Source organism: Lissotriton helveticus, chromosome 9, assembly GCF_964261635.1.
Source record: "Lissotriton helveticus chromosome 9, aLisHel1.1, whole genome shotgun sequence".
NCBI classification, from domain to species: domain Eukaryota; kingdom Metazoa; phylum Chordata; class Amphibia; order Caudata; family Salamandridae; genus Lissotriton; species Lissotriton helveticus.
In genome coordinates, this window is record NC_136070.1 from 974,225,783 (window position 1) to 974,246,322 (window position 20,540).

The following is a 20,540-nucleotide window of genomic DNA, read 5'->3' on the forward strand; positions in this document are numbered from 1 at the left end:
TCAGAACTATCAAAGAGCGCGCCAGAGGGGGCAGCAGAGGTAGGATCTTCTGAAGAGAGCGGATAATAGCCAGACAGCAACCTACTACTTTCGTCACATGCGCCTCCAAGGTGAGATTACAGTCAAATGTCAACCCTAAGTTGCGGACTGACTTCACAGGCTGAACCAGGACACTGGTTCAACCATTAGTTGCAGTTAAAAGAAATGTTTTAAATGTTGCATAACTGAATTCTACTATGTGAGAATTTCAAAGTGAGGGACATTAATAAGAGTTGGTGATATTACGTTGGTAGTAATGAATTGATATGTATTACTTTCTGATGGATACATCTGCCAGTGGATTTCTCACCTTGTGAATATCCCCCTGCACCAGCAACGTCATAGGAGCACGGCATCGCGCGCGACTCCGACTGACGTCACTGACTCCTTATTAGGCCTACGTCGGCGTGATGATATCAGTTCCCTTTTTTCCGCGTCGTCGACGCTAATAGTTTTGGGGAATCTCTATAGCTGTTGGTAACTTTGTTACTGTTTTCTTAGTCTTTTTGCTTCTTTGTCTCGTCGAAGATGTCGGCTAAGAAGACCGGGTTCAAGCCTGTGGGGAGTGCGGCAAAATTATGTTGATAACGGACCCACACGAGGAATGTATCTGGTGCCTTAGTTCGGACCACGATGTCAAAGGCTGTTCTTGGTGCAAGAAAATTAACCTGAAGGCTCTTCGAGGGAGGGAAGCTAAACTTCTGGTGGAAAGTTGAAAGAAAAAAGGAGAAGAGGACTTCGAGATCGCGTTAAAAAAAGGCGAGGTCGAGGTCAAGATCCCACGCAGAGTCGCCTTCGAGGTCGTCCTCCGAACATGCTTCGAAGTCAAGGAAGAAGCATAAAAAGCGAAGACAGGGTTCTCGACATCACTCCGGTAAGGATTCGGACTCAAGACCGAAGTCACCGAAGAGGAGACATGGAGAAGATGAAGTGTCTCCTTCTCCAGAGGCCTTGGATCCAGAAGGTGAGGCTTCACCTTTAGAGTCACCGGTTCATTCTCTGGCTCCGGTTTCGAATCCATCTCCGGCGCCGTCTCCGGCTCGAGAGGAAGAAGAGGCTCCAATGCCTGAGGGTTCGAAAACTCCGACCCATCCACCTGTAGAGGAAGAGGTGAATCCGGAGCCTCCAAGGGATCGGCCTGGGGGTCCTTACCCTCCCTTCCCAGCTCCAGGTCAGGACCCTACTTCGTTTTTAAATGCGATGTATGGAGTCTATTCTAGAGCCATGTACCCCTCTGGTGCACCTTCGGGTCCCATGGGTCCTCTAGCTTATAATTTAGGAGTTCCTCACTCCTATGCTCCGGCTCCTTTTATGCCTTTCATGCCGCCACTGACTCCAGCTTGGCATTTTCCGGCGCCGCCGAGTTCGTCGACGCCGAAGACTTTGATGCCGATGCCATTGTCGCCGGCTCCGATTCGACCTCGAGAGCAGAGACCTGTGTTTCCGGATTCGATCTCGACGCCGGCACCGGCTCCGTCGGAGTCGTTCACGGATCCGACGGCGTGGCGCTTAAAAGAGAGGTCCAGAAGGGATGCTCAGCGTCTTATAGAGGAGCAAAGATATAGAGAGGCTGAGGCTGAAGTGGAAGAAGGTGAGCTTCAGGAGGACTGTTTTGATGATTTGAGGGAAGCCAGTGGTTTGGAGCTTTCCCCTGAATGGGAACAGTCATCTGTGTCTGATGCCCCTTCAAAGGACGTTACACCTTACCACATGGTTATTAAGAAGGCTGCGGATCTTCTATACTTAACCTTGCCTACAGTTGAGTATAAATCTAATCTCTTGACTGAGGTCCTCCATTCTCCAAGTTCAATTGTGGAACCATTACTTCCTTTTAATGAAGCTCTAACTGAGCCTAAAATGGAAGTGTGGAACATACCTCTAACAGTTCCTGCAGTGGCTAAAGGTGTTGCGAGGAGGTATAGAGTTGCACCTGGGGAACCTGAATTTTTAACATCTCACCCTTTGCCTGAAAGTCTGGTTGTTCAGGCAACTTACTCGAAAAAGGCTGATGGTGCATTCCCTGAAGTACCTGGGGATAAGGAGTTCAAGAAACAGGATCAGACTGCCAAGAAAGTCTTCTCCTCAGCAAGTATGGACTTAAAATCGACCAATGCCGCTTGCCTTTTGGGGAGATATATACATGCCCTGATGGACTCAGTACGGCAGTTGGCACCTAAAATTCCTGAGGACAGCAGGAAGGATTTTAATGAGGTGTTGGCCGATACCCAGACAGCTGAACGTCAAGTGATTTAGAGTGGGCTTGACACTGCTGATTCAGTTGCTCACATCATGGGAACTTCTGTTGCCTCTAGAAGGGCTGCCTGGCTGAAGTCATCTGACTTTTCTGCAGATGTTCAGGCAGCATTATTGGATTTGCCTTTTGATTGTGTTGGACTGTTTGGTAAGAAAGCTGATGCAGCTCTGGAAAGATTTAAGAACAGTAAGGCTACTGCCAGATCTTTGGGGCTGCAGACCAGAGGATCAACAACTAAAAGGTACAGAGGATGTGGACGTTCTTCCTTTCGTCCCTATCGTCAATCCCAACAGCAGCAGCAACAGTAGCAAAATCCACTGGATAAATCCTACAGGGGCAAACAAAGAGCTAGTCATCAAGGACTCAAGCCTCCTCCTCCTCCTCTTCGTCCTCTTCTACCCACCCCCCTCCCACAGCAGCAAAGCAGCCCTAGATCCGCCAGTCAGGATCATGCGGGTCCTGTAGGGGGTCGGCTTACTCCTTTTCTGCGAGATTGGGAATCGATTACATCAGATCTTTGGGTTCTCAATCTCGTAGAGAATGGGTATGCTCTTCCCTTTCGGGAATTTCCCCCAAATTACCCTCCTTGCCAAGGTTTTTGCTCGGAGGACCACCTGCTTCTCCTGCAGGAAGAAGTCCTGGCACTATTGAAAAAAGGTGCGATAGAGGTGGTTCCGGAGCAGGAAAGGGATCAGGGATGCTACTCCCGGTATTTCTTGATTCCCAAGAAGGATGGCAGACTTCGTCCAATCCTGGATCTCAGGATCTTGAACTTTTATCTAAAACAGGATAAGTTCAAGATGCTCACCCTTGCGCAGGTTCTTCAGGTGCTGATGGAAGAAGACTGGATGGTGTCAATCGACTTGCAGGATGCGTATTTCCACATCCCTATTCTGTGGTCTCACAGGAAGTATCTCCATTTTACGGTAGGATCGCAGCATTACCAGTTTGCGGTTCTTCCGTTTGGTCTTACTACTGCACCTCGAGTCTTCACCAAGGTGATGGCTGTGGTGGCAGCACATCTCAGAAGGTCAGGGATACCAGTGTTTCCTTACCTGGACGATTGGCTAATCAAAGCAGAATCTCCAGAGAAGGTGCTCCATCATCTGCAAATGACAACTCAGTTGTTGTTCAGCTTGGGTTTTTTCGATAAATGTGCCCAAATCCAACCTGGTGCCCTCCAAGCATAACCTGTTCATAGGAACAGTACTGGACACAACTGTATGTTGAGCATTCCCTCCACCTCAAAGGATTTGCGACATACAGGAAATGATTCCTTTATTTCACAATGGAGCAGTCGTTCCAGTACTGAAGGTCCTTCGCCTGCTCGGTCTGATGGCTTCCTGTATTCTGTTGGTCAACCATGCATGCTGGCATATGAGGGCACTCCAGTGGTGCCTCCGCAGGCAGTGGTATCAACACAATGGGGACCTCAGGGAGTCAGTGAGGATCTCCAGAGAAACTGTAGCGGATCTGTCTTGGTGGAGTGTGGTGAGCAACCTGTCTCAAGGAAAGCCCTTTCATCTGCCTCCATAGGTGGCCACAGTAATAACGGATGCATCCACTCTAGGGTGGGGTGCTTATCTGAGGGATCTGGAGATCAAGGGTCTTTGATCTCCAGAGGAAAGGTTGCTTCACATCAACCTTCTAGAATTGCGGGCGATACGTCTGGCGCTCAAGGCCTTCCTCCCTTCCCTTCGTGGTCGGTCGGTCCACGTCCTCACGGACAACACGGCCGCGATGTGGTATGTCAACAAGCAGGGAGGAGTGGGGTCGCAGTGTCTCTGCAGAGAGGCTCTGCGTCTATGGTCCTGCGTTCAGGACCATCAGATTTGTCTGATGGCAAATCATCTGGCCGGGGTGCTGAACGTGCCTGCGGACAGGCTCAGTCAGCAGTTCTCCGCCGACCACGAGTGGAGACGCTATCCAGAGGTAGTTCTTCATGTCTTTCGGGCATGGGGAACTCCTCAGGTGGATCTATTTGCCACTCACGAGAATGCTCACTGCCCGTCGTTCTGCAGACTCCAGTATCCGATGCAGGGAGCGTTGGGGGATGCGTTTCAGTTGAGTTGGGGCTCACGACTCCTTTACGCTTTTCCTCCCATACCCTTGATTCCTCGGGTTCTGAGGAAGATACGTCAAGACCGGGCCCAAGTCATATTGATCGCCCTGGATTGGCCAAAAAGGGTGTGGTACACAGATCTTCTCCACTTCTCCTCGTGCCCGCCGCTTCGTCTCACTCTCAGGGCAGACCTCCTCTCTCAGATGGAGGGGCAGGTTTTACACCCCCACCTCCAGACCTTACACCTTCATGCCTGGAGATTGAACGGGGCAACCTGGATTCCTTTTCTCTTCCACATGATGTGGTGGATGTCATCCTTTCAGCTAGGCGTGACTCCACCAAGTCAATTTATTCTTACAGATGGTCGAAATTTGTTACTTGGTGTGGAGAGAAATCTATTGACCCTTTGAAGGCTCGTTTATCCGATATTCTTCAATTTGCTCATTTTCTAGCTCAGCAAGGGTTTGCTGTGGCTACAGTCAAAGGATATCTTTCGGCCTTGTCGGCATTTCTCTGTTTGCTGGATCAGCCGTCATTGTTTAAATCTCCTGTTGTTTTTAGTTTTTTAAAGGGCCTTACAAATAAATATCCTCCTACTCCTTTTATTGTGCCTTAATCTGACTTGAATCTGGTGCTTACATTTCTAATGGGTTCACCTTTCGAACCTTTACATAATTGTCCCTGAAGGTTGTTGTCTTTTAAGACGGTTTTCCTAGTTGCAATTACCTCAGCAAGGAGGGTAAGTCAGCTTCAAGCTCTTAGCTCCAAGCCCCCATATTTGACCATTCATGCTGAACGAATGGTTCTTAGGACCGGGGCTGCTTTTCTGCCTAAGGTGGTAACTCCTTTCCATCTAGGACAGTCTATTACCCTTCCTACCTTCTATCCTCCCCCTCACCCTTCCAAGGAGGAGGAGCGACTTCACCGTCTAGACCCTAAGAGGGCGGTGAGCTTTTATCTTGATAGAACAAAATACTATAGAGTGGATGATCAGCTCTTTGTGGGATTTGCTGGCAGCAGAAAAGGAAGAGATGTACACATTCGTACTCTCTCAAGAAGGATCATAATATGCATCAAGATCTGCTACGCCCTTGCTGGTATGGAACCTCCAGAGGGTATAAGAGTTCACTCTCCTAGAGCAAATTCTTCTACATCTGCTTTGTCTAGGGGTGTACCTGTAGAGGATATTTGTAGCGCGGCAACTTGGGCTTCCCTCCACACTTTCGCGAAGCATTACTGCTTAGATACCAAAGTGAGGAGGGATGGCCACTTTGCACGTTCTGTCCTCCAGGATTTTCTGGTATAGAAGAGTGGACACCCTCCACCGGGAGTGGGGACTGCTGTGGGAATCTAGTCACAAGGTGAGGAATCCACTGGCAGATGTATCCATCAGAAGAACAAGTTACTTACCTTCGGTAACGCTTTTTCTGGTGGATACAGTATCTGCCTGTGGATTCCTCACATGCCCACCCGCCTCCCCGTTGTCCACTTTTCTATATCTGAGTTTATGACAATGTTTAAATGCATTTATGTGTTTATATGGTGTTTTTCATATATTGTCTACACACTATGTGTGTATTTTTGGATATTGTGTACTGTGTACATTGTATATGTATATGCCTACTATCATTGGTCCGTCTGAGTGCCTCAACGGCACAGAAAAAAGGGCGGAACTGATGTCATCACGCCGACGTAGGCCTAATAAGGAGTCAGTGACGTCAGTCGGAGTCGCGCGCGATGCCGTTCTCCTATAACGTCGTCCACGCCGGCGTGCTACAAAAGAATTTTCCGAACGTTGCTGACGCAGGGGGATATTCACAAGGTGAGGAATCCACAGGCACACTGTATCCACCAGAAAAACTGTAACCGAAGGTAAGTAACTTGTTCTTCTGATAGATACATCTGCCGTGTGGATTCCTCACCTTGTGAATATCCCATTGCCTCAGCAACATTCGGAAATTCTTTTTGTAGCTTCGCGCCGACGTGGACTTGGCCGTCATAGAGACACGGCATCGCACGCGACTCCGCTGACGTCACCGACGCCTACAATAGGCCCACGCCGGCGTGATGACATCAGTTCCCTTTTTTCCGCGTCGTCGACGCTAACGGTTTTGGGATACTCAGTAGCTTTTGGTAGCTCTGTTACTTTTTTTCCTCGTTTTCTTTGTTCTCTTGCCTCTTTGTCTCCCTAGAATGTCAACAAAGAAGACTGGATTTAAGCCCTGCCGGGAGTGCGGGAAAATGATGTCCATTACGGACCCACACCAGGACTGTATTTGGTGTTTAAGCTACGACCACGACGTGGATGGATGTTCGTCGTGCCGAAAAATGAACCCAAAGGCCCTGCGAGAGAGGGAGACCAATCTTCTTGTAGCGAAGCTGAAAGCCGATAAAGTAAGGAAGACTTCAAGATCCCGCTCGAGGAAGTCGAGGTCGAGGTCAAAATCAAGATCAAGATCTCGAGAGGCATCGGCTTCGAAGTCCTCGTCGGATCATGCTTCGAGGTCCCATAAGAAGCACAAGAAAAGGAGGCATGAGTCTCGACGTCATTCGGGTGAGAAGTCGGGCTCGAAGTCGAGATCACCCAAGAAGGTTAGATCGAAGGTGATCCCACCGCAAGAGGCTTCGGATCGGGAAAGTGAGGCCTCGCCTTCGGAGTCACAAGTTCAATCTCCGACTCCGGTTTCCAATCCGACTCCGACGCCGTCTCCGGCTCAAGAAGAGGTGGAGGAAGTTCCTAATGAGGAAGAAGAATCGGCGCCTGTTGAAGAGCCGGATTCGAATCGGCCTCGAGATCAGCCTGAGGGTGATCATCCACCTTTCCCTGCACCAGGTCAGGATCCATCAGCGTTCCTGAACGCTATGTATGGCGTATTCTCGAGATCATGGTATCCCTCTGGTGCGCCTTCGGGTCCCATGGGTTCAATGGCATTTAATTTGGGTGTTCCACACTATTATGCCCCTGCACCTTTCATGCCGTATATGCCAGCCCCGACGCCGCTGTGGCAGTACCCGGCTCTGCCGAGGTCGACGCCGAGGTCGACGCCGGCTCGACCAAAGTCGACGACTCCGGTACCGGCGTCGCCCGCTCCAAGCAGGTCTTTGGAGCATCCATCTAGGCCTTCGGATTCTGTACCGACGTCGGCTCCGTCGGAGTCAGTGGTGGATCCGACTGCGATCCGTGTAAAGGAGAGGTCCAGGAGGGAAGCACAACGCCTCCTGGAGGAACGGAGGTATTACGAGTCTCACCCAGACTTGGAGGAAGGTGAACTGGATGAGGATTGTTTCGAAGAGCTGGCTGATGCTAGTGGCCTTGATTTTTCCCCTGAGTGGGAGTTGCCATCAGGTCCGGATACGCCTTCAAAGGATGTCCAGCCATATCACGTGGTAACGGGGAAGGCAGCAGGACTTTTAGGTTTGACATTACCAACTGTTGAGTTTAAGTCAAATCTGCTTACAGAAGTACTCCATTCGCCAAGCTCAGCTGTGGAGCCGTTACTCCCATTTAATGAGGCGTTAACTGAACCTATTATGGAGGTGTGGAAAAAGCCTTTTTCTGATCCTGCTGTCTCAAAAAGTGTGGCGAGGTGATATAGGGTGGCTCCCGAAGACCCTGCCTTTTTATCATATCACCCTTCTCCTGAAAGCCGGGTGATTCAGGCTGCGTGCTCTAAAAAGTCGGTTGGTACTTTTCCCCAAGTGCCTGGTGACAAGGAGGCCAAGAAGCAAGATCAAGTGGCCAAGAAAACTTTCTCCTCCGCAAGTATGGCGTTAAAGTCAACGAATGCCACTTGTCTCATGGGGAGGTATGTGCACGCACTTATGGACTCAATGCGTTTGTTGATTCCAAAGGTTCCAGAAGACTGCAGGGGTGACTTTGAGGAGGTGTTATCTGATACTCAAGCGGCAGCTCGTCAAGTTATCCAGAGCGGTCTAGATACTGCAGATTCTGTGGCACGGATCATGGGCACTGCGGTTGCCACAAGAAGATCAGCTTGGCTGAAATCCTCGGATTTATCTGCGGATGTGCAGTCTGCACTGTTAGATCTACCATTTGATGGAGTTGGACTCTTTGGCAAGAAGGCAGATACAGCCTTAGAGAGGTTTAAAGACAGCAGAGCAACTGCTAGATCTCTTGGTCTTCAAGTAAGAGGTTCAACGACCCTCTCCCAAAGCACTTTTGCTCGGTTAGTTGTGGCTGTCAATTCAATTCAATCAGGACGTGGTAGCCTCTGAAAGGAAATCGCTCCCGCTGCTACTTGGGGTTCCGTGTCGAATGCATTCGACACGGACTTTTCTAAGCCTTTCAGTGTGCAGGAGAATGTTTGGACCAGTGCTGATATATGAGTCCACTACACAGACCATTGGTGAACGCGAACATTAAGAAATCCATCCCCTACGAAGGTGTAGACTAGAAACAGGATAATTTTTTGGGTTTCCCTAAATTCTTTTATTACCGCAACTACAAGTGCGCGAGCAAACCCACGGCAGAGATTCATAGTCCCCCAAGATACAACCCCAAGGGGAAAGTGTACAGACCCCTCAGTACGACAGACTACAAAGACAAGTCTTGATAAAGGTGGACTCCATTTGTACTGAACCACCGAAATGTGTCAACGCTTTTGATTATAGTACAATTTAAGTCTCCATCACCCTTGTTTATACAAAAGATCAATAGTGGTAAAACATAGGTGTTTGTATCTGGGAGCTCCAAATGTACTAACTGTATTCAACAATGTTTATGTTTTACAATTTTTTGGCTGTCTTTTCAATTGTGCAGGTCATAATTGATAATATTATCATCAGTCTGTTTTTTTAACCATTTGTTTAGGTAATCATGTTATGTGTAGAATTGTAATTATCTGTTTCTTAACTTTTTGATGTATAATAAATATGTTATAATTTATATATCTGTGTGTTTGCAACAGTTCTTAGACTGTCTTGTGACATTTGAGGCTATGTTTTAGCTTTTAGTTATATCAACCTCAAGGGAATAATTCCTTTCTTCAGGTTAGACAACCTCAATTCCCTTGACTGTTTTAAGGGGTTCCTCTCTCTCTCTTTATATGTAATTTTAGAGCAAGTATGCACTTTTTAACTCTGAACTATAATGGTGATCCTCTTTGTGATCACGGTTGCACCTGACAGCCGAAATGCTTAAGGGCAGAAGCTCTGTAATACACTGATTTAAGGAGTTAAGAGTAACATCAAGTGCACATGAATAAGTGAGGGCCTTGAAATCAATTACTAGGTGAGGCTGAACCAACAGACACATTTTTCACACTTTGAATTGTGTGATTGTACTTCTGCCAGTGCTTGGTATGTAAGCCCATGGCCTTTAAAATGTGTCTTGACGTTTACCTTTACTTACCTATATATCTTTTTTTCCAACTTCTATTTCAGCTTCAACGGAAAGAACCTTTGACTTGGCACAGTGGAAATGCATCCTTGTTTCAGTAAGGATTATTTGCTAATGAATGTCACACATGACTCTTGACTTATTGTTTTCTTCCATAACCACTCATTCAGAGTGAATATATGCAGATATTTAATTCACCCCTTCATAGTGCTGTTCTGCTACGTGTTTGCAATATTTTCACCATATTCCTATTGTTTCTCTGGATTATGATCCTTTCTATGACCTTGATTATGATTGGGCACAGAGGGGGAGAAGCCGTACTGGGTACACAACATTTTCTTAGGATGTATTATCTACCAGCAGCATTAATAACCTCTTTGGCCCAAGTTGACACTCAGAAAACTGAAAATTACGTACTTACTGCACCTAGTCCTGTATGTATCAGAGTGTATCCCTGTGTATCTGCTGTGATTAATCCATTACTCATAAATTTGACTGCTGTTGCACAGGGCTAAAAATGTAGCCACACATTGGTAATCGGGTACTCTGTCTATTTTTGTCCCCAGGATAGTCACAGTAGCACAAAGTTCTTTTTTTCCATGGATTGTCACAATGTTTCTCTTCCTGCTCTGCCCACTGCTTTTTGAAGTATCAGTATGTTCATATTATGCAGTCGTCTTGGCACATGATCATTGCTCCCTATCTTCGTCTGAATTATCACTCTGTCACTGTTCCAGTTCACAAACAACAAAGGTACCAGAAGGTCTCGAAAAATGTGCCCAGGAATAAAGAAAAACCAACCTAACCCTTACCTCCAAAGGGATGTGTCACAGAAAGCATTCACCAGGGTGAGGAAAAAACCCATCAGTCACCATACGGATCCGCCCTTCATCATGTGGGATTTTGTCCGTACCACCCGTTTAGGAAGATCGATGCCACAATCAGAGGTCAACCCGGTGGTAAGGGGGTTCCTCGAAAGGTCTAGGTAATGACAGTGTGGTATGCCTCTCGATATTGTGAGTGGCAACTAGTCGACCACTTTTTACCTTAGGCGGTCTACATAATCAGACAGCCCTTGGTTACACTAATTTTTAATATTGGTATGTGAAGCACACGTTGAATAAAGTTTTGTTTAGTGCTTTTTCTAAACCAATTTTAGACACACTCCTTTTTTGTTTTTTTCACTCCTTCACTTCTTCTAGCACTGCACACCCCAGTCCCATGTCTTTTGCCACTCACAATATCGAGAGGCATACCACACTGTCATTACCTAGACCTTTCGAGGAACCCCCTTACCACCGGGTTGACCTCTGATTGTGGCATCGATCTTCCTTGACGGGTGGTACGGACAAAATCCCAAATGATGAAGGGCGGATCCGTATGGTGACTGATGGTTTTTTCCTCACCCTGGTGAATGCTTTCTGTGACACATCCCTTTGGAGGTAAGGGTTAGGTTGGTTTTTCTTTATTCCTGGGCACATTTTTCGAGACCTTCTGGTACCTTTGTTGTTTGTAGTCTTCTTTGGGGATCGTATCCAGAGTATGGTCTTTAAACTCCCCCTAGGTCCTCCCCCACCATAGTGTTTTTACTGTTCCAGTTCAACCTTGTGATGGCCATATAATAGCTTTCTCTATTCATCCCTTGGTCAGCCCACTACTACTTGGTTCCTTTTTAATTCCCAGACAGTCACATTAACTGTATTTTGACGAGGTCATCACACTCCAGTGTGCTATTATTGTGCTCCTTGTAGGAAGGTGGAATCTGACTACATGGTTGCCCCCACTTTTTTCCTAGTGTTTTGATGGTTTTTGACCTAGTTTGGCTGGGAACCTGCTAACCAGGTCACTAGCCTGTCTGCTTTCTCTTATAAAATGATTCCATGTTCTTTAGATACACTCCAGATTGGATTCTAGGGTACCCTCATAAATCCCTAGTATATGGTATACTATGTACACAGGGCATAGGTACCCCAGAGGCCTCCCAGGGGCTGCAGCATGTATTATACCACCCCTGGGAAGCCTTCCAAAATGACATAAAAGGTCTGCTACACCAGCCTGTGTAAGGTGGTGTATGCACCCCTTACTCATATATAGGTTTCCTATATCTACCTTATCACTACACATATGTACCTATCAGTCACCCCTATGGCAGGCCTTATCAATCCTGAAGGCAGGGTGCTGGGATTTGTGTGAGAGGGTGCCCATGCATGAGCAGAGCCCCTTTGCAGCCTTCGGAATCTATCTTCTGGGTTTGCTAGAAATGCAACCTAGACCATATACTCTTAAGTGCGGTATAACCTCGTGGCTTCACAGGACTATGTGGTTTTTGGGGTAAAAAACACCTTGGAACCATACCTCAACACCAGTAACTGGTGTGGGAGGTATGATTTCTCGATGGTAGAACCACTAGTGTGGGGCACCGGGCTACCCGGTACTAGCTTTCCTTAACCCTGGCATCACAAAATGGATGCTGCAGCCACAGACATGAGTCTGGCCTCCTGCTGCGGGACAAAACTCTGGCAGGGGAGGCCTGGACTATAGGTTTCCTGTCACAGGGAGGTGTAACCACCTCCCAGACAGGCTTTAGTGTATGTGGGGCTGTGCAGGTGCACTCCAAGCGTGCTATGAAGTCTGCACTGGGGGCACATTTGGTGTCCCCATGCATAGTCCAGTTCATACCAATTGCAGGGGCTACCAGCCCCTGCTCTGGCGCGAAACTGGACAAAGAAAATGGGTGTAGCCACCCCTCTTCCCAAACCCTCCCATAGGTGGGTCCCCAGAGTATGTCCCACCCCTTCCTTGGGTATAAAGTAGGAACCCCTGACTACAGTACTTTAGATTTACCTGGACAAAACTCTGATACTGAATCCTGGAACTTCGACGATCTACATGACACTAGATGACTGAAGAATCTCCATTGGAGTAATGGAGTTACTCCCCTGCGTGGAAGGCACCAAAGACGCATCTGACCGGTTTGCATCTCCGAAGCTCCCTCCAGACTCAAAAGAATTTGCAACACAGGAGGTGGGTTTCCAGACTTCCCAGAGGCTAACCCGAGCTCTCAGTAAGGCTGAGACCCGTAGCCCTCGTGGGGACAGTGGAACCGGAACCCCTGGACACCATGCACATTTGCAAGTGCATATGCTTCTTGGTGACCCTCAAGGCTGTGCTTTGGGTTACTTGTAGCCCAGACCCCGAGCAGCATTTCCACCAAAGATTGTTGGCCTACACTCCACGAGTGTTCTGTGAGCCGACCCTTTGTGTTTTCTCTCGAGGTACCTTCCCGATCCCTGGTTCGTTGACCTGTGGGTCCCTGAGAAGGCAACTTTAACTTTACTTGGGCTTCCCTGGTTGCTCCAGATGTGCCCTGACTCTTAATCACTTGGTGATCCCCCTGGACCCTGCTGATCCACACCGAAGCATCTTTTCTCCTTCTGCGTGGGTTGCTGTTGCTAAGGCTTGTGTTCAATCCGAGCACCGATGCCGCAGCACTCGACATGCTTTGTGGGACAGCTCAAATCCAGCTCCTGGTCATCGTCTATGCCTCCGGGTCCTCGTTGCTGCAGAGTCAAGCTTCACCTCTTCGCACCTGAATCACCCGACATCGGTGGGCCTCGTCTATCATGCCTCTGTTCACTGGCAAGTGACCCAAACTCTGTCCCCTCTGCTTTCAGGTTCTTTACATCTTCAATCCAGGCTTGGATCACACTGGACACTTTCCTTCTTCATGGCAGCAGCACTTTGCAGCAGGTCGCCATTGAAAACAGCAACAATTCTCAGCACCATTTGACACCTATGCACCCGGCTTCCCTGGGTGAGGTAACTTGAGTTCTCCGGTGCACCTGTGGGTGTTGGCCCTAGAACCCCTTAAGTCTAAAGGGGTCTGCTCAAAGTCCTCTCCTAAGTGTCCTTAAACTTTAAAATTTCGACGTGACTTTCCCCATAGAAGCTAACGGAGCTCGCGGCTGTGTTCTCTCACTGCACACGTCGCCCATGGGTCCCCTGTGTCACTACCTTGGGTGGTTACTTGGGGTCCCGGCAATTCTACAGTCTCAAGGCCTTGTGTCTAGTCAAGTCGTGGTTCTTATACCACTTTCTTAATATATGGTTTGGTCTCCCCGTGGGGCCCATTGTGTATTGTGCTATTTACTTAAGTTCTATTGTGTTTATGTTGTGTACCTGGCTCTGTAATCTCATAAAGAGATTACTAGAGAGTGTTTAGTAATCAATACATACTATATATATATATATATATTGCGCTCAAACAACCTTGCAAATCCAAGGAAGAAAAGACAGCACTCGGGGGGGTACCAGATTCACACAGTAGTTTTATTCACCACAAGCGTGCCACAGACGCGTTTCGGCTCTTAGCCTTCGTCAGTGTGTGATTTACACATTGAAAACCGGTACATGTTATATATTTCACAATGTGAACAGGTTACACCTCTCAGTCGACATCGACAGAGGACCAAAGCACTCCCAGCTAGCACAAGCGCCATCTTGGAACGGTAAAAAGTATACACACATTCCTATTCACAAAGAATGCACTGCATAATATCATACCTACAGATAGGTAAATATGCACAGATGGGAGATCTTAATCATAATACTGGAAATTATTGTACATTCCTAATATAGCCGTGGATCGGCAATGGTCCTCTAAAAAACAAAGAGAGATTACTCTATGTGTAGCCTGTAATGTAAATTTCATTTGTTACGTTAAATAACCATAATGTGATATACAAAATGCAAGGGGTGAGGGATGCCAGGAAAAACCGTGAGGAAATGCCAGTGGTGTATTAAAATCAAGTTACTGTCAACTAAGCAAGTAACATAGGAGACAAAGAGCCCTTCGAATCCTACCAAAGTGCCACTTATCATGGGCAGTGTGTCTAGATAAGATAAAAGATTAAGGAGAAAATCAAAAGAACTTCACCCTTCTGTAGATTGCATATGAGTTCCAGAGGCAGTTTGTCAATTCATCTTAATAACCTCCCCCACATGTTAATACAGATTATACAATATATACACACGCCCACACGCACTAGTAATGTACACATGCAGTGACCCATATTTTTGCAAAAATAGAATATGATCAGTTATAGAAACAGCCATGATGTTATTTGCCTAAGTGGACGATCATTTCTTCCCCACTATTCATCCCCTTCGGCCATTTGGTGGATAGATCTATGATGTAGCGTGACTCAAGTCTGCGTAGTCGTCGCAGGCGGTCACCTCCTCTAGCGTTGTTTTTTATGGTGTCAAGACCGAAATACTGCAGCTGATTGCGGTCCCTGTTATGTTTTTCGGCAAAATGCCGGGCAACTGGGTATGCCTGATCTGCTTTGTCAATGGCTCTTAGGTGTTCTAAGATCCGCAATTTCAGCATATTGATGGTGCTCCCTATGTAGCGAATATATATATATATATATATATATATATATATATATATATATATATATATATATAGTACCTACTGGCGATAGCCAGTAGGTATATATAGTTAGGATTGTTTTCCATAGGGAAATCGCAACATTCTATTGGGAATAACTTTGGCGCCGGTTGAGGAATCTTCCTGAAATTTTCCATAACTTTGCCTCGCGGCGCTCCGGTCCTTCCCTGAAAGTTTGGGGGGAATTCGTCAAGCGGGGGCCGAGATAAAAGGGGGGTCCCAAAACGTGTTTTCCCCATGTTAATTTCCATAGGGAGGTTGGACTCACTTTTAGCCCGAACGGCTGAATGGTTTTCCACCAGACTTGGCAAAATTGTAGGGACTGGTAGCCCGATGTGCCTTTGCTATGTCTCAAGATATGTGCTCCAGTGGTTTTTACGAAAATTAACTTTGAAAAATATATATTGGGCTACATTGGGCTATATATATGTTAGAGCCCAAATGTAGCCCAATGTAGCCCAATGTAGGCCAATGTAGCCCAAAGATGGCCACCAGAGACAAAAAAAATGTAGCCCAAATATCAGCCAGATGTAGCCCAACTATAGCCCAATGACAGAATGCCCCAGAGTGTTCTAAAGAACAACTAGAGCGCTAACAGTCTTACTTATGACAAAAGTATGGCACACCTGAAGTCATCTTGATTGGAATAAAGTGTTAACACTTAAAACATTCAATTTGCAAAGGAACAAAATGAGGGGGTTCATTTTGCCATAGAAATTATGATAAGTGCTGAAGAAAAAAAAATTAGGGCACATTTTGAGTGACTTCTCAAATCCTCTTATATTTCATTAAACAAATTCTGATATGCAGTCTCCCAAGATGGCCACCAGAGACAAAAGAGCCTGTGCTTAAAAACTCTGTTAGCAAAGCAGGCATTTGAGATTTAAAAAACGTTTTAATATATAAAAACGTTATCCGCTAATAGAATTAGCATTTAAAAAACCTTTGAAATTCACTGAAAAAAACATAGGTTTCAGTCCTTATATAGTTAGGAATTAGCATTTAAAAAAACCTTGCGAATTCACTGAAAAAACCATAGGTTTCAGGCCTTATATAGTTAGGAATTAGCATTTAAAAAACCTTTGAAATTCACTGAAAAAACCATAGGTTTCAGGCCTTATATAGTTAGGAATTAGCATTTAAAAAAACCTTGCGAATTCACTGAAAAAACCATAGGTTTCAGGCCTTATATAGTTAGGAATTAGCATTTAAAAAACCTTTGAAATTCACTGAAAAAACAATAGGTTTCAGGCCTTATAGAGTTAGGAATTAGCATTTAAAAAACCTTGCAGATTCACTAAAAAACACATAGGTTTCAGGCCTTATATAGTTAGGAATTAGCATTTAAAAAACCTTTGAAATTCACTGAAAAAACCATAGGTTTCAGGAGTTATATAGTTAGGAATTAGCTTTTAAAAAACCTTTGAAATTCACTCGAAAAACTATAATTTTTAGTGGTGTTATAGTTAGCTGGACATTTTACTCATACAAAACCATTGAAATTGCTCCTATATAGTTAGTTGTACTAACTATATTTCGCGCATCCGCAATCCACTGCTGATGATGTCACATATTAGATCATTCATGACATGGTCAGTGACATCACTGATGACATCTCAAATGACATCACTGATGACATCACTGATGACATCATCCACGTGACAATCACATACACCTTTTCATACACTATTAAAATTTTTCATCACTCTTTGTAAAATACAGAGTATCATATTTAAATCCATTGTCACAGCAATACAAGTATCTAAAAATCCACTCAGTGATTCATAGATGTATACACACATCTAATCACTTACCTATGGATTCACTCATACATGCTGTCAATGAACAATAGAACACTATCAAAAATACTTATACATCTATATCGACATTAAACAACAGCACGCATCCTATTCACATATGAAGTCATCCTACTCACTTATGCAAACAATGGATCATACTTACATATTTACTTAGCAAAACACTTACACAAACACCACTTCTTCTATTCATTTAGATAGTAAGTCATACTTAGTGAATTATAAAATCATTATTGCAAGTATACAGTTATCCATACAGTCACTCACACAATCATTGTGTCTTATGTATACTTATTTATATACAACAACTGACACATACACTGCCTTTTATTTTTCTAGTTTGTTGGACCTGTACCATTGAGAAATATATTTGCTCATCACCACACCCATAAAGATATTCACTAACCCAAACAACTGTTAGAACATGTAGTTTTAACTTCATATATCTACTAAATCAACTATTCACGCATCTTTGGACAATCACACACCCCCCACCGAACCACACACACTTTCACACTCCCATACAAATACTCAGTTAACTAATCAATAACTAATATAGACTTTCACATTGCTAGTAACCAACTGTAGAATCAGTTTACACAACAACTGACAAAGTGATACAGATATTCACACAGTTTAGTCACTATCCACTATATTTAGTGAGACATTATAAATTGTTCAAGTAAACAGTCAATTACACTGCTACTAAATCCTCCATCCAAATATTTATTTATATATATCCACTTATTCTTCAATGCAAATTGCTATATATATAATGCATATTTAAATAACGAAGCAAACCACATTCACTGGATGATGTCATCAGTGATGTCATCAGTGATGTCATTTGAGATGTCATCAGTGATGTCACTGACCATGTCATGAATGATCTAATATGTGACATCATCAGCAGTGGATTGCGGGTGCGCGAAATATAGTTAGTACAACTAACTATATAGGAGCAATTTCAATGGTTTTGTATGAGTAAAATGTCCAGCTAACTATAACACCACTAAAACGTATAGTTTTTTGAGTGAATTTCAAAGGTTTTTTAAAATCTAATTCCTAACTATATAACTCCTGAAACCTATGTTTTTTTCAGTGAATATATATATATATATATATATATATATATATATACATATATATATATATATATATATATATATATATATATATATATATATATATATATATTCACTGAAAAAACCATAGGTTATAAACCATATATAGTTAGGAATTAGCATTTTAAAAAACTTACTTTACTCACACAAAACCATTGAAATTCCATATATAGTTAGTTGTACTAACTATATATCGCGCACCCGCAATCCACTGCTGATCATGTCACATATTACATCATTCATGACATGGTCAGTGACATCACTGATGACATCTCAAATGACATCACTGATGACATCACTGATGACATCTCAAATGACATCACTGATGGGCCTCGCTGAGTCTGTCCGCCCATGATCCCACAAGCTGGTGTCCCATAATCACGGCTCTATGAATATCCAGTCGCATGGCCCCCAGTGATCGAGGGATGGTGCGCTCTTCACGGCAGGGACCGCCGTGTATAAATGAAAGCTCCTCGTGCCCCTCAGCAACAAGAACGCACTCCGCACCAGCTGACAGCCAGGTCTTTAATGGGTAAGGGCGAAAACAGGCAAAGCAATGTTCTTTGCAGTTATCAGCAAGTCGATATAGCCTGACGCGTTTCAGCGCTAGATGCGCTTCCTCAGAGGCTCGACAAAGTTGAATGTCCATATTGCCACGCACTTAAATTCCACTCGAAGGCCCGCCCTGTATAGGGCCGCATTGATTCTTGGGTTATGTAGTGCGTAGGCTGCTGCAAAGTTTAAAGATTTACAAACCCTGGATGGGCCTCGCTGAGTCTGTCCGCCCATGATCCCACAAGCTGGTGTCCCATAATCACGGCTCTATGAATATCCAGTCGCATGGCCCCCAGTGATCGAGGGATGGTGCGCTCTTCACGGCAGGGACCGCCGTGTATAAATGAAAGCTCCTCGTGCCCCTCAGCAACAAGAACGCACTCCGCACCAGCTGACAGCCAGGTCTTTAATGGGTAAGGGCGAAAACAGGCAAAGCAATGTTCTTTGCAGTTATCAGCAAGTCGATATAGCCTGACGCGTTTCAGCGCTAGATGCGCTTCCTCAGAGGCTCGACAAAGTTGAATGTCCATATTGCCACGCACTTAAATTCCACTCGAAGGCCCGCCCTGTATAGGGCCGCATTGATTCTTGGGTTATGGGCGGTCCCTGCCGTGAAGAGCGCACCATCCCTCGATCACTGGGGGCCATGCGACTGGATATTCATAGAGCCGTGATTATGGGACACCAGCTTGTGGGATCATGGGCGGACAGACTCAGCGAGGCCCATCCAGGGTTTGTAAATCTTTAAACTTTGCAGCAGCCTACGCACTACATAACCCAAGAATCAATGCGGCCCTATACAGGGCGGGCCTTCGAGTGGAATTTAAGTGCGTGGCAATATGGACATTCAACTTTGTCGAGCCTCTGAGGAAGCGCATCTAGCGCTGAAACGCGTCAGGCTATATCGACTTGCTGATAACTGCAAAGAACATTGCTTTGCCTGTTTTCGCCCTTACCCATTAAAGACCTGGCTGTCAGCTGGTGCGGAGTGCGTTCTTGTTGCTGAGGGGCACGAGGAGCTTTCATTTATACACGGCGGTCCCTGCCGTGAAGAGCGCACCATCCCTCGATCACTGGGGGCCATGCGACTGGATATTCATAGAGCCGTGATTATGGGACACCAGCTTGTGGGATCATGGGCGGACAGACTCAGCGAGGCCCATCCAGGGTTTGTAAATCTTTAAACTTTGCAGCAGCCTACGCACTACATAACCCAAGAATCAATGCGGCCCTATACAGGGCGGGCCTTCGAGTGGAATTTAAGTGCGTGGCAATATGGACATTCAACTTTGTTGAGCCTCTGAGGAAGCGCATCTAGCGCTGAAACGCGTCAGGCTATATCGACTTGCTGATAACTGCAAAGAACATTGCTTTGCCTGTTTTCGCCCTTACCCATTAAAGACCTGGCTGTCAGCTGGTGCGGAGTGCGTTCTTGTTGCTGAGGGGCACGAGGAGCTTTCATTTATACACGGCGGTCCCTGCCGTGAAGAGCGCACCATCCCTCGATCACTGGGGGCCATGCGACTGGATATTCATAGAGCCGTGATTATGGGACACCAGCTTGTGGGATCATGGGCGGACAGACTCAGCGAGGCCCATCCAGGGTTTGTAAATCTTTAAACTTTGCAGCAGCCTACGCACTACATAACCCAAGAATCAATGCGGCCCTATACAGGGCGGGCCTTCGAGTGGAATTTAAGTGCGTGGCAATATGGACATTCAACTTTGTCGAGCCTCTGAGGAAGCGCATCTAGCGCTGAAACGCGTCAGGCTATATCGACTTGCTGATAACTGCAAAGAACATTGCTTTGCCTGTTTTCGCCCTTACCCATTAAAGACCTGGCTGTCAGCTGGTGCGGAGTGCGTTCTTGTTGCTGA

At 45.6% G+C, this 20,540-nt stretch overlaps 1 protein-coding gene across 1 annotated transcript in view; it reads left to right on the plus strand.

Annotated features, from left to right (window-relative positions):
* LOC144783339 (maestro heat-like repeat-containing protein family member 1) overlaps positions 1–20,540 on the plus strand; it is a 136,016-nt gene that overhangs the window by 50,747 nt on the left and 64,729 nt on the right. The window contains exon 15 of the mRNA XM_078662364.1: positions 9,759–9,811. Coding sequence (XP_078518490.1) covers positions 9,759–9,811 — 53 coding nt within the window. The remainder of the gene's footprint in view (positions 1–9,758; positions 9,812–20,540) is intronic.